Source organism: Leuciscus leuciscus (assembly GCF_965113295.1).
Source record: "Leuciscus leuciscus genome assembly, chromosome: 1".
In the NCBI taxonomy this organism is placed as follows: Eukaryota; Metazoa; Chordata; class Actinopteri; order Cypriniformes; family Leuciscidae; genus Leuciscus; species Leuciscus leuciscus.
Window position 1 is genome coordinate 14,951,801 of NC_138725.1, and position 15,015 is coordinate 14,966,815.

Genomic DNA, 15,015 nt, shown 5'->3' on the forward strand with positions numbered 1-15,015 from the left:
CTGTGCGGGCGTTGGATGCTTACGTCCACAGAGCTGCTCTGTGGCGTAAATTGGAACAATTATTTGTCTGCTTCGGAGCACCTAAGAAAGGTTGCCCTGCATCAAAACAGATAATGAGCAAGTGGATAGTTGAGGCTATTTCACTGGCATATGAAGCGGCCGGACAGCCTTCACCTTTGACTGTTCGGGCCCATTCTACGAGGAGTATGGCTGCCTCTACGGCTTTAATTTCGGGAGTTTCCCTTCTAGACATTTGTAATGCGGCAGGATGGTCCTCCCCGCATACATTTGTGAGATTTTATGACTTGGACCTCTCCACTCCTGGGGTCAGGTTGCTTGCTTCTTAGTATGCTCATGGTACTTCATACAGAACAGGCACATCGTCATTATGGCTGAGTGGGTATGGGGTTCCCACCACGTCTCAAACGCAGCTCGAGTTCCCTTGAAAGGGAACGTCTCAGGTTACGTATGTAACCCTGGTTCCCTGATAGGGAACGAGACGCTGCGTTCGCCTGCCATACTTCCTGCTTGCCTTGATCGACTTGCTTCAGGCTTATCAGAAGCTAGTTTGGTCTGATCTCAAGGGTGATTTATACCTTCCTGGTCGGTGACGTCACTGATGACGTTCCTTCGTTCCATTGGGCTGATTATACACGTGCTTCACGACGCAATCACGCAGAGCGTTCCCACCGCGTCTCAAACGCAGCGTCTCGTTCCCTATCAGGGAACCAGGGTTACATACGTAACCTGAGACGTTTTACATGTCAACGTCTGTGCTTTTGTAATTTGGAAGCCCTAAAGAACCACTGAAAAAGACAATTGAAATATCTACTGAAATGTACAGTATGTGTAATAGCAAAGCTTCTGCCTACTCCTTTTGGGATAGAAAGAAGTTCCTTGAAAATCATTAATGATAGCTTCAGGATATAGGGTGACAGACCAGAGGAGCCTCTGTGCATCATGTCACAGCGTATGTAATGTTAGTTTGCCAACGCTTTTCCAGAGCCAAAGTTTTTTTCGTACTAAATTAAAATTTAAAGCATAATCGTAAAAGTTTAAATATGCTCTTTTAAAATGAGAGATTGTTTAAATTAAATCTTTAAAGTTTTAATACATTCATATCTTCTATTTATCTTTTAGAAGATTACTGTAATGATTTTGTTTAACGGTGACTTAAAGTATAATTGTTATTAAACAATGTCTGTTCAAAAACTTTAGATTGTTGAAAATTTTAAAGAAAAACTGTACTTAGTCTTCTTAAATCTCATTTATATGAAAAGTTATTTTCCTCCTCCAATTTCCAGTTTATGAGAGCATCCTTAATCCCTGCGCCAGTGCTTCACCAGTGTGGTCCTCAGGAAAAAACCCAGTCTGTGGGCACCGGCTTTTCAACTCAAAATCATGAGTAATGAAATGAATCGTTATGCTCATGTATAACTTTGCTATGCTGGGCCATAACTCTGAAGTTTCTGCAAAATAATGTACATCTCCCAGTTCCGTTTCAATTGCTCCACGACACTTGTTGCACAGAGCAGGTATTGCAACATGTGGGGGTGTTGCTAATACAATGCTAAATCAGATATGTACAATAACATTCCGATGTCCAGCAATCGATTTAAATAGTACATTGGGTCTGATTTGTCGCTTAATGAGACCTAATATATGTTGTCAGTGCAGAGAATTTTCACCTGAATAAATGCATAGATCTGACTATTTTAAATGTGTACTTTAATGGTCTAATTTAAACTAATAAAAGTATTGTCTGCATATATAGTTGCCATTTCATTCTTTCTGTTATTGTGCTTTTACCCTAGTTTGTAGGGTACAGAGATGTTTGTGAACAGTCATGGTATGTGTTGTGAATAAATGTTAAAATGTATTACAACAAGTGTATTTGATGTCATGACTGACTGTAGCAATTTACCTTGTATATCAACATGTCACCACTAAAGCCTTGTCTTGCATGTGTACTATATCTTCAGATTATGACTAGTATGCAAGTAATATCACAGGTTTATCATGGACAAACAACTTTTCTAGCAGGAATACTATAGAATGTTGGGGTTTCAGCCAGTACTGCAGGGGGCGCAATGCAGCAGACCCAGCAGAAGGACTGTTGATGTCGAGGCCATGGGGCCTAGCATCCTTTGAAAGGCTCTGAGAGGGCAACGGGCCCCTACTCTGAATGAAGTCAAAAGCCGTTGAATGGTCTGAGCGCGCCCGGGTGTCAGCCAAACCTTCATTCGGCTGAGTCTATTACTGCACCCAGGAAGAGATTCTCTGACTGGGGAGCAGTGAGCTCTTGGTTACGTTAATTCTGAGTCCTAGGCATTCCAAATGGCTGAGGAGCACAGGTCTGAGAGAGTTTAATTCCGCCTCTGATTGGGCCAGAATGAGCCAGTCATCGAGGTAGTTGATGAGGTGCATTCCCTTCGGTCTCAGGGTGAAAACACTGCACCCATGCACTTCTTAAACGTGCGTGGTGCCAGAGACAGTCCAATGGTAGGACTGTATACTGGTATGCAACCCATTCGAAATTGTTTATAGAAGTAACGGTTTGGCCGGGCGAAGGTGCGGCTTACGGCTTTGCTTTGGGGCCTGGGTCGCTGCTGAGCTGCAGAATTCGAGCGTAGCGAGGCGAGACTTGCGCTTTGCCATGAGTGTTCATCCTTGATGACACGCACATTGGCGCGGGGCTGTAAAACAACCACTGGCTAAAGATGCTCTTTACAGAGTGATATGCTCAATAATTGTCCCGGATAGCCACAGGGGAGAGACATCTTTTTCAGTTGCAGACCCTTAAGCACTGTGCTTGCTCCAGCAGGAGAGTGAGAAATGCCGGACATAGTCTGGCATGGGCTCAGTTAGCCCCTAGTGGTCCGCAAATGCAGCTAGGCGGAGCTCGCGCGCTCCCAGTGAGAGGGCTAGTCTTTGATGAATGTGGCTTGCATGAGCGCAACCCTAGAAAGTGATAAACTCAGAGGCACGCCGCTTTAAGAATAAACGGCGGCGAAAGACGTTCTAATGAGTCTCAACTGATAGTCACAGCGGAGAACATCACATTTAGCACTGTGCTCAGCTGAGCATAGTCAGCGTTGTGCTCGCTCTCACTGTTTTTGGAATTTTCCTGCTACAGAGATAGTGAGACGCGCAGGAAATAGACCGGCGTGAACTCACTTAGTCACGTTTATTCATCCCTGTTTCGGTGCTGAAGAATGAGGGGAAGAGTTGCCGAATCATTTCATAATTGATGAACTTTACACACTCATTGAAGCAAATCACCACTGAACTGAATTGATCTAAATAATGACTCTATTGTCTTTACAGGAGTCAGGAGAATCTGTTTGCATCATTATTTTTCGCTTATTCCAGTGAAGCTGCTCTGAATCAGTCTGTACTGCATAAAGTACTATTTTAAAGTCTCTCTAACACAATTAAACACTCTTAATGAAAGATTTTTTTTAATTTTTTTTATCAAAACAACTTTAAGAAATCCTTAGAATTATATTGAAAATGCTGGATCTTATGCTGTAGAATCACAGGGCGGCTGTAATCAATAAGGTCAATCAAACTCAGAGATTAGACTATGAATTAGTCGAAACATAACCAACACCACCTGATCACATTTCCTCTTGTCTGGTTGTTACAACCCAGTTATGCTGAAAACGGGGAAGTCTTTCCTATGAGTTTTCCACGTACAGACGACACCGTTGTCAAATAGATCCCCATTTACACGGGGATATATCCCCATTCATAGATCCCCATTCACACGGATCCACGAAAATGACTAAAAACACTGTATTCTGCTGCCAAGATGTCGAGGCCAGTCTTCGCCGCCCCCGGCAAGTCTTCCATCTTCCTCCCCGGCCTCCTCCTACCGCTCGGCTGTCCCGACGATCCCACCTATCGGAAAGTGGACCGTAGCAGGATTGAGAAAAGCGCTGGGTAATTCGGATGTACAGGCTTCGCGAAAAATGAATAAAGTGGAGCTTGATGATCTGTACGTTACCTTACAGTCAGCCAACCACTCTCCAAAGTCCACACCAACTCCCAAGTCAGCTCACAGGCAGAGCAAAGTCCGCAGGGCCCAAAAGTCGCCTCCTCAGACACCATCGTCGTCCTCCCGCACAAGATCCGACTCGCTTCAGCCATCGAGCCGCAGCAACAGGCCTTCAGCGAGCCTTCCTTTCCTTCCTATCCTCCAACTAACTTTCCTTTCCAAGCCACAGCGGGTAATCCAAGCGTGAGGCCGCCGCCAACATTCGCAGCCCCGGCTTATACCCTTCCTAGCTCTCTCATACAACATAAATCTCAACATTCTCTCTTCACAGCAACACCGGTGCCCGTTCCATCCAACGCCGTCGCCATGGAACCACCACCAGTGTCTCAAAACATCCGCGCACAGATCCTCTCAGGTGCAGATGTAGACCTTTCTTCTCTTCTCTCTCTGCTCCCTGCAGCCGATCCAGACCGCCAAATGGATTGTGGGGATTTCTCCATCACCCTGAAAAACACAAACACACACTCATCCCGCGTTCTTTCATTTTCCGAATTTTCAATTGCCTTTTCTTGTTTCACTGAAATTATCTGTTCAGCTTTCCCCCACAGGCGGCGCGAACTGAATGATTATCTAGCAATCATAGCCGAGCTCGCGCTGTCCTATGGGGGAGGGCACTTCTACACGTACCTTAAACTTTTTTCAGCCAAAAGTGTCGTGCGAGTCGCACAGTGGAACCAGTGTACATACTGGGGTGCACTCTACCCAGATCTCCACAGCAGGGTGTTTTTAGGCTGCAAAAACCTTTATTTTGCAGTCTGCAGGTCAGTGACGCACCCAACTGCATCATGCCCGCAGGTTAACCCTTCCTCTCTTCCCTACCTGGGAACAAGCACTGCTAAATCCACCAGCTACGTACCTCGTGCAGCAACCACCAGCGCAAACCAGGACTCTTTCGACGAAAGCAGATAGCCCTGTAACCATTTTAACTCGGGTAAATGTAACCGAGCGCGCTGCCGGTTCATGCACATCTGTAGCTTCTGTGGCGGTGCTCATGCCTGCATTGTATGTCCAGTGTACAAATCAAGTCAGGTCAAGTATATTTGTATAGCGCTTTTCACAATACAGATTGTATCAAAGCAGCTTCACAGTATTAAATTAAAATAATACAACAAGGTTTGTTTCAAGAGGAATTTATTGATTGATAAAATTAAATTAAATATCCCCAAAATATCCCCAACTGAGCAAGCCAAAGGCAACAGTGGCAAGGAACCGAAAAACTCCATCAAGTGACCTAATGGTGTCCTAAAACTCCATCAGGTGACCTAATGGAGAAAAAAAAACATTGGGAGAACCCAGGCTCAGTCGGGGGCCAGTTCTCCTCTGGCATTTATGAACTAGAGGCCGGATTGTAGTTTGAACTGTAAGATTAAAAATATTATATGAATGCCTGGCTGAAGAGATGCGACTTTAATCTATTTTTAAACTGGGAGAGCGAGTCTGAGCAACGAACAGTATCAGGAAGACTATTCCAGAGTTTTGGAGCTAAATGTGAAAATGCTCTCCCTCCTTTGGTGGTTCTGGATATCCTAGGTATGACCAAAAGCTTTGAATTTAGTGATCTTAAAGAGCGCGATGGATTATAGGGCGATAGAAGATCTGTTAAATAGACTGGAGCTAAGCCGTTTAGGGCTTTATAAGTCAGTAGCAATACCTTGTAATTAATACGGAACTTTATAGGTAACCAATGCAGTGATGATAAACAAATCTGTGAATAAAAAATCCAAAGATTACTTGGCGACTCCTGAAAATATTTTGCGCATGCACTTCAAACTAGCTCATCACCCGGACACTGAATTTACTCATTATCTGCTGTCAGGCCTAAAAAACGGCTTTAAACCCGGCCTAGAATGCCCGCTCTCCCAAAAGATCATATGTAATAATCTTCAATCTGCCCTCATAGAACCTGAAGTTGTGGACAATCTGATCAAAAAAGAAGTCGAGTCAGGCTTCATGATCGGCCCGTTTGACAATCCTCCATTTAATCTGTTTCGTATTAGCCCCAGTGGAGTGGCTACAAGAAAATTCTCAGGTAAAAAAATGCCTAATAATCAACCTGTCAGCCACACGCAATTCCCCGTTCCCAAGCATAAACAGCCTGATCCCTCTCGACGAATATTCGCTTAAATACCACGACATAGATCAGGCAATCGACATGATCAAAATCACAGGTCGGGCGCTTGGCTTGCCAAAATTGACATTACATCTGCTTTCAAAGTAATGCCTATCCATCCAGATTCATTCTGGTTCGGTAAATATTATTTCGCAGTGCGTTTAACTTTCGGATGCAAAAGCAGCCCTAACATATTCGACATGCTGGATTTTGTCGAACAACTACGCCATTCCCCAACTCATTCTCCTGCAAGACGATTTTTTAATAATCTCGCCTCCCAATGCCACCCCAGCCGCACACATCCTCACAGTCCAAAATGTTTTTTTTCTGAGCTCGGAATTCCCATTGCACAGGAAAAAACCATGGGCCCTGCAACATCCATCGAGTTCCTAGGAATTAATTTGGATTCAGTCAAATTCCAAGCATCCCTGCCCAAAGAGAAAATCGACCGAATAATTCTCGTATCATCTATTATACTTAAAAAAATCGAATTGTTCAAAATGCGAACTCCTGTCCCTGCTCGGCCTTTTAAACTTCGCAATGCGCATCATTCAGCAGGGCCGCCCCTTCATATCGCATCTCCTCTCACTCGCGTCCTCCTCTCACTCGGTGAGAGGACCTCATTTCCATAACTCAAGCATGTCGCGACGAACTCAGGCTATGGTTAACATTTCTAAACCAGTGGAATGGCCTATCCTTTTTCTATAACAACCTCATTTCGTCCCCCACCGATATCCAACTGTTCACAGACGCCGCCCCCTCAATTGGGTTTGGGGGATTTTTTCAAGGTCGTTGGTTCGCATCTCCGTTGCCACCGCAGCTCCAGGACTCAATCCTCAGCTCTATTCGAGCTTTACCCTCTCGTAGTAGCAGCTTTTCTGTGGGGGAAAGAATGGGCCATTAGTAGCATTTTAGTGCAATGCGACAACGACGCAACAGTGCATTGCATTTAACAAAGGCCGTTCCCATTCACCTGCTCTGATGCCACTCCTAAGGCGTCTCACCTGGATTTCAGCTTGCGGTCAATTCATCATAATTGTTAATCATGCCCCTGGGTCAGAAAATCAAATCACTGACTCCGTCTCGTTTTCTGTTTTTAGAAATTCAGGATGCTGGCTCCAGAGGCGGATCAATTCCCAACTCCAGTACCTCGCTATTCGGAACTGATATTCCGGTAACCCACCCGTTAAAACCCCTTCTCGATGCATCGCTCGGCACTATCCTCCAAGCTGTTTCTCCCAGGACCCTCCAATCCTACGTGACTGCTTGGAGATGTTTTAAAGCATTCCATGTCTCTTATAACATGCCGTTCCCCGATTTCAATTCGGGTCCATCAAAGGTTACTTGAGCGGCATCCAGTTTTTCCATAAATTGATGTACGGCACTCCCTCCCCCGAGATAAACAATTCACAAACCTCCCTCCTGATCAAAGGGATTCAAAGATCCCAGCCCACCCTTCCCGACGCCAGACAACCCATAACGCTGGACATTCTCACCAAATGTATTCATGCCCTCCGCACAGGCTACCAGCCTCTCAATACCTCCCGCACACTCAACGCTATGTTTATCCTAGCCTTTTTTGTTTTTCTTAGATGCTCGGAACTCACTACCACTTCCAAATTCGACCCCACCATCTCAGACTTGTCAGTACTAGATGGTGAAACAATCTCATATTTGATTAAACAAAGTAAGACCGACTAAACCAAAAAAGGTAATTTCATCTACATTTTTAACCTCTCATCGCCAATCCAACCATACCAACGTCAATTCTGGCATATCTGCAATGGAGAAGCTCTCAGGCTAAATCTCCTCTGGAACCCCTGTTCATAGGTGAATCCAGTAAACCTGTGACACGCTTTTGGTTCCAGAAACACCTCAAATCTGTTCTCCAACAGTCAGGCATTCCAGCAAAGAATTTTTCAAGTCACTCTTTCCGTATCGGGGCAGCAACTTCAGCAGCCCAAAAAGGCCTCTCCCAACAGCAGATCCAAGCCCTTGGGAGATGGTCCTCAGATGCTTTCCAAAGCTATATCAGGACCAACCGGTTCCATAATATTTAGTATAAATATTAGGGCTGTTAATCGATTAAAAAATTTAATCTAATTAATTACATACTCCGTGATTAATTAATCTAAATTAATCGCATACATAATTTTTGCTGTGAAAGTATTTTAAATCAATGAATAATCACCATTAGTGACATTAAAGTTCAAAAACTTTTATTATTATTTTCACGGTTCAAACAATGGCCATAACAATCAACAATATGACCTAATATGCTGAGGAAATAAATTCAGGGAAAAAAAGTGCATCAGTGTGCTGTAACACCAAGGTAATTGTGATTGCTAACCGAAGTCCAGTGATCCCGTCAGCGCGATATATTCCGCTCCCACCAATACATCTCCTTTTGTTTTGTTTCGTACAGCTGCTGGATTTTTAACATAATGGTGTTTCGCGATGGCGGGTTCTATGTTATGTAAGAGGCTATTTGCAGAACCTCTGCTAACCTCTATCACCAAAACTGGTCTGCTGGACACAGCGACCCATTTAACAAGGGAATTGGTCAGTCAGTCACATACTGATTTGCTAAGTTTGCATTTCAGTGTTTCCTCCAGTGTGGTTTGAAGATGACGTTGACTGCTAGAGTTGGTATCACGGGACGTGCTAGGTCGTACCTCCGGATTAACGTTAACTCCCGGATGCTTTGCATTGATGTGGTACTTTACAGTTGACGAACTCCGGTGATATGCAAATTCCTTGCTGCAGACATTGCAGACGACTTTATTTTTATCAACACTTCCATCAGGCCGTTTCTTACAATTAAATGTTCCAATCAATGATCCAGGCAGCGCCAGCGCGTTCTCGTCTCCCTCCTTCATTTTACAGTCGAATGGTGGCTAGAACGGCTCCGGGTCAAAGGTCAATACGAAATGCCATCGCGGATCCAAGATGGCGGCCGTGAGGCTTGCCACAGTACAAGCAGTGTTCCTGTCTGTCATTTTAATATTTGCGTTACTTGTTTGTGAAGTGTCATGCTTAATCCAGTACTCTCGATCGGAGCTCCTAAACCTCAGATACACTTCTCACAGTGATCTGGGTCCATCTACATCCTTGCTGGAGAAATTACAGGAATTAAACATATCAAGCCACTCAACACCATGGCTGCCGACCAAAAAAGGCCGTCGCTCAGGAACCTTTGCTAGGTTCAGGAGACACCCTTACCGGCCACCGGTCCCAGCCCTTTTGCTGTCAAACGTTAGATCCCTCCGGCACAAAATGGATGAACTCCAACTTATGTTACAAACTAACAAAGACTACAGTGACTGCTCTGCCATCTGCCTGACAGAGACCTGGCTGGATCAATCAGTACCTGACCAAGCGGTAACACTTCCAGGTTTCACATTACACCGTGCCGATAGATCACCCAAACTATCGCACAAGTCTAAAGGCGGTGGCATTTGCATAATGATCAATGAACGCTGGTGTACAAATTCTACAGAACTCACCCATGTATGCTCACCTCACCTGGAATACCTCACTGTCAAATGCAGACCATCATCTCTCCCACGGGAGTTCACATCAGTAATCATGATCTGTGTGTACATTCCACCTGAGGCTAACGCTATCACCACCATAGCCGAGTTAGCCAACTACGTCTCCTCAGTGGAAAATATACACTCGGACGCAGTAGTCATTGTCCTCGGGGACTTTAACCAGACTAATCTGTCGTCTGAGCTCCCCGGCTACCATCAGCAGGTAGCCTGCCCTAGCAGAGGGACCAACACGCTGGACCACTGCTATATTACCATCAAAGAGGCTTACCGTGCTTTCCCGAGGGCTCCGCTGGGCAGGTCCGACCACGCAATGCTGCTGCTAATTCCACAATACAGACAAAAAGTTAAATCCTCCAAGTCACCATCAAAATCCGTCCGGTGCTGGTCCCCTGAGGCCATCGAAAAACTTTGTGGTTGTTTCGCGTGCACAGACTGGGAAGTTTTCCATGCTGCAGGCGATCTTCATGACGTCACCGACGCAATAACGTCATACGTCAATTACTGTGTGGACCTGTGCATACCAATCAAAAAAATCAAATACTACAATAACAACAAACCTTGGTTTAACAAAGACATTAAACAGTTAAGAAAGGAGAAAAATGCAGCTCATCTATCAGGAAACAAAGAACAATATATGGCTTCCAAATACAAACTGAGATCTGCAATAAGAAGAGCCAAATCCAACTATGCTACTAAACTAGAAGAACAAATCACCTCTAATGATACACGTTTTATCTGGAAAAAACTTCAAAACATGACAAATTACAAAAAGAAACCCACCCCCATACCTGACGGCGATAATCAGCTTTCTGATACACTCAACTTCTTTTATGGGAGGTTTGAGCAGGTACCGGCTACAGCACCATCTCCCCCCGACCCCCTCCCCTCCCCCCCTTTTACCATTTATGAGGAGGAGGTGAGGAGCACCTTCAGGGGACTTAAGAGGAATAAAGCCCCCGGCCCAGACAACATCAGCCCCACCGTTCTCCACCACTGCGCTGCAGAACTGGCTGGGGTCTTCGCCGACATTTTCAATACCTCCCTCTGTCAAAACTTAGTACCCAAGTGCTTCAAAGAATCCATTATCATCCCGGTTCCCAAGACCAAGACCATCTCCTGCCTCAATGATTACAGACCTATTGCCTTGACATCAGCAGTCATGAAATCATTCGAGCGCATCATACTCAATCACCTAAAAACCGTCACCACCCCCCTCATGGACCCATTCCAATTTGCATACAGAGCCAACAGGTCAGTTGAGGACACCGTCAACTTAGCAATTCATCACATACTGAACCACCGTGAGTCAGCAAATACATATGCCCGCATCCTGTTTATGGATTTCAGTTCTGCATTCAATACAATAAACCCGGCCAAACTGTTTAATATATTACTGGACATGAATATCGACCCATGCATCTGTCACTGGATTCACAGTTTTCTCTGGAACAGGCAACAGAAGGTAAAGATTAACAATTATACTTCCTCACCTCTGTTCCTCAGTACAGGCGCACCCCAAGGTTGTGTTCTTTCACCCTGGCTATTCTCTCTCTACACAAACCAGCTCACATCACACCATAGTTCTGTCAGCCTATACAAATATGCGGACGATACAACCATCATAGGATTCATTACCAACAACCAAGAAACCGAATACCGTGCACAGATCAACCAAGCAGTGACCTGGTGTACAGACCATGATCTCCTACTCAACACATCAAAAACAAAAGAACTCATCGTCGACCTAAGACGTCAGCCATCCCCCAAAACTCCTGTGCTCATTGAAGGTGAATCCATCTCCATCACTGAAACATTCAAATTCCTTGGGACTCATATCAGCAACAATCTCAAATGGAAAATCAACATAGATCATATCTACAAAAAAGCCCAGCAAAGACTTTTTCATCTCCGACAGCTTAAGAAGTTCAGAGTAAGGTTTCATCTCCTGCTCCGCTTCTACACGGCCATCGTTGAAAGCATCCTCACCTCATCCATCACAGTCTGGTTTGGTAGTCTTGACGCACTTTCCCGGAAGAAATTACAGCGCATCATCAACAGAGCATCTAAAGTCATTGGTTCACCCCTACCATCCCTTGAATCACTCTACCACAAACGGACACTACGCAGAGCCCACAAGATAATTTCTGATATCACCCACCCTGCACACTACGCCTTCCAGTTACTGCCCTCTGGGAGGCGTTACAGGACAATCGCCTCCAGAACAACTCGCTTCAAAAACAGTTTCATCCCAATAGCAATAAATATTCTGAACTCTGAACGCTGAGGACTGTGGATTAAGCATGACCCCTTATGTATTATTATGTATCAATGTGTTTGTTTGTTTGTATGTATATGTATGTTATATTATATGTTTATTGTTTGTTTAATGTAATGCTGGAACCTGTACTAAAGAGTTGTACTGAAAACAAATTCCACCAGCTTGGCTGTGTGGTCATTAAAAATCAAATCAAATCAAATCAATGGATTAATCTGCGTTATTTTTTCTCAGATTAATTAATCGAAATTAACGCGTTATTTTGACAGCCCTAATATATATATATATATTCAGCAGTCTCACCTCAATTCATTGACAGTTTAGCAGCATCCCTCCACCACCCCTTCTCCAAACTTCTAGTCCTAACCACTGTAAGGATGGATTTTTACTAAGACTGAATTCGAACCTGCAATAAAACAATAAAACTCACTAATCTGAAGAAGAGATCTATGGGACAGAGAGCACAACACAACTGCCCCAATATCTTCTCCCCTCCAGGTCTCACTCAGTCTTGCAAAACACACAAACCTACTGTCTCCAGCTGTTTTATGAGAGGTCAAAATAAATACTTCTGGTGCGAATGGTAAAGGAGTTTCATTCCCGCAGCAGCAGAACAGTCAGAAAAAAGAAAACAATGCCTGTTCTTCTGATGTGGGAGATGCCCCAATAAAGATCGTTGATAACCATTTATCTTTATCTCCCAAACCCAGGCGTGACCACTTGGGGCACGAGAAAGTTCTATGTCAAATATGTGGGTGCTAGATGTTTATTGGTATTTTGTTCCACTTGGGTATTTAAAGGGAATTGGCAAACCACTCAAGGAATCATCTGTAAACAGAACTTCCCACACTGTTGCTGTGTGTCTCTATTGCCAGGTATGCTGACTCTTTTAAACTATTTTTGATATGGTGTTTTGAATTATGTTTGTATTTTATGCTGATCAGTTATGTATTGTGTATTCTGGCAAAATAAATGTTACATCTTGATTTATTCTGAAGTATTCTGAAATCATTATTTTAGTAAATTATAAGGAGGCTGATGCTACTACAAATCTTAGTTAAGGTAGGTCAAACTAAAGGCGCATGTATGAACGGGTGTTGTGTAAACAGCCCCTAAGAGAGTTAACGTAACAGGGAAGCAGTGTTAAAGTTATAATTAAGATATAATTAAGTTATAATTAATTATTCAGTGATTAATTGAGTGATAATTGACAATTATCAAGCGTAGCGTTAGTTCTGGCAGGTCACGTGAGTCAAGCTCGCATCAGCTGACTATCAGCTGATCCACATCTACCTATAGGAATACGACGCCTATCACCGTATACATATATAAGCTGCTTCAGTATTATCCGCAACTATCGCGTTTCTCATGAGCGAATTACCCTCCTCCATCCCCAGCTCCTCCTCTCATCAGTCAGGATTTGGCATTCTGATTCCCTTCGAATCAGAATAAATTCTCGAATTATGTCGTACTTTAAAATCTTGAATTAAGGATATCTGCAATACATTCATGTTGGTTCTGTTCTGTTTACCCCAAGGGGGGTTATTGCTGCTCTCCCTGCTCTTATCCATGCTAGGCTGCATGGATGCGCAGGGAGTTCTCGCCCAGAACGGAACCATACCGCCAATCCAAATTGTATGCTAATTGTCAATCATATATGACGATAGTGGTCCTGACAGAAATTGAAGCCACCTAATGTTAACAAGATAAATCACACAATTATGGTGATCAGTGTTTGCTTTAGTTTGGGTTTTGACTTTTTAATGTACCCTTATTTTAACACTTTTGAGTGTGGTCTGAAATAAATTCCCAGGAGAGTTAATTTAACACTGGAGTTTTTGCTGTGTATATATAGATGAAGTGTGATCTTGACGCATCTGTCAGTGCAAAGTTGTGAATTTGTGGTTTCACAAGCACAAACTTAGTAGCCTAATAAAAGCATCATGGTACACACATATAGCAACACAATGTGTAAGTGATGTGATGGGAAAAAAATATATAAAAAAATAGACACATAAAAATTACTCTGAGGAAGTAACCAACCAGAGGAGGAGCTGATGATGTTTAAAGGAGGAGCTGTAACTATATATAATGAAGAGAAAGACTGACAGAAACACAACATGGCTGATAAGTGTGATCTGTGTCTGCTGGGACTGATCATTCTCTCTTCACTTCTCACAGGTAAAGAAATCTGTATTTTCTCTAAAGACATTTAGTGGAATTAGTCTGGAAAGAGTTCATTTGAACATGCTCAGATTATTCTTGCACACATTCACGTTGTGATCTCAGAGTTGTGTATTGATACACACAGATCATACTGTATTATTCCTGATACTGGACACAGTGTCACTCAAACATCTGATGATGAAGAATTATCTTCATATTAAGAGTGTAAAAGAGTGCTGTGCGTACCCAGCAAACACAGAACGTTGGCACAGCGTACCCAACCTTCTAACAACGTTTTATCAACATGGCCAAAAGGTTGCTATAACTACGTTGTGTGGTGAAGGTTGTTACAGCGTTGTCACAATGTTGACATTGAACCACCGTTCAGGGCCATTGCTTAAGGTTGTGCCTGGGGTGTCTGGACAACCACTGGACTACATATGTTCTCGTCACTGCCCTGAAGCGTAAAAATCAGCCTTTTAAATTTCAACTGACCGTTGGGCCGTCTCTCATTCTTCATCAAGCAATCCATGCGTGAGAAGTGCGTTTAATTTACCTCAGCTAAATAAGATACGTAATTATTCAAACACAACCTACAACTTCCTTGTCTAATGTGACATTTATTTGAACATCTTCTCAGGTATGACAAATATTTAATAACTTTCTGCCAAAAGTATGAAGCCAAAATTACTCTAATGATAAGTAATTGATTTCAGTGCGTAGCTACTTGTTGCACGTTAATGCTTTTTCCTTTTTTTTTTTGGAAACTGCTCGCACAACTGTTTATTTTTTCCTTTCATTTGTCATCTCATGCTAGTTAATGTTAATCCACTCCCTGTTTTGTTTTCTC

At 43.4% G+C, this 15,015-nt stretch overlaps 2 protein-coding genes across 3 annotated transcripts in view; one reads left to right on the plus strand and one right to left on the minus strand.

The window, feature by feature from the left end:
- Positions 1–15,015, minus strand: part of LOC309501356 (uncharacterized protein) — a 193,756-nt gene that overhangs the window by 54,391 nt on the left and 124,350 nt on the right. The window lies entirely within an intron of this gene.
- Positions 14,047–15,015, plus strand: part of LOC309501195 (uncharacterized protein) — a 70,642-nt gene continuing 69,673 nt past the window's right edge. Inside the window, exon 1 of one of the 2 annotated variants that reach the window (XM_082173272.1) lies at positions 14,047–14,180. In XM_082173272.1, the coding sequence (XP_082029398.1) occupies positions 14,120–14,180 (61 nt within the window). In that variant the 5' untranslated portion in view covers positions 14,047–14,119. The remainder of the gene's footprint in view (positions 14,181–15,015) is intronic. The other variant, XM_082173273.1, reaches the window with a different exon arrangement.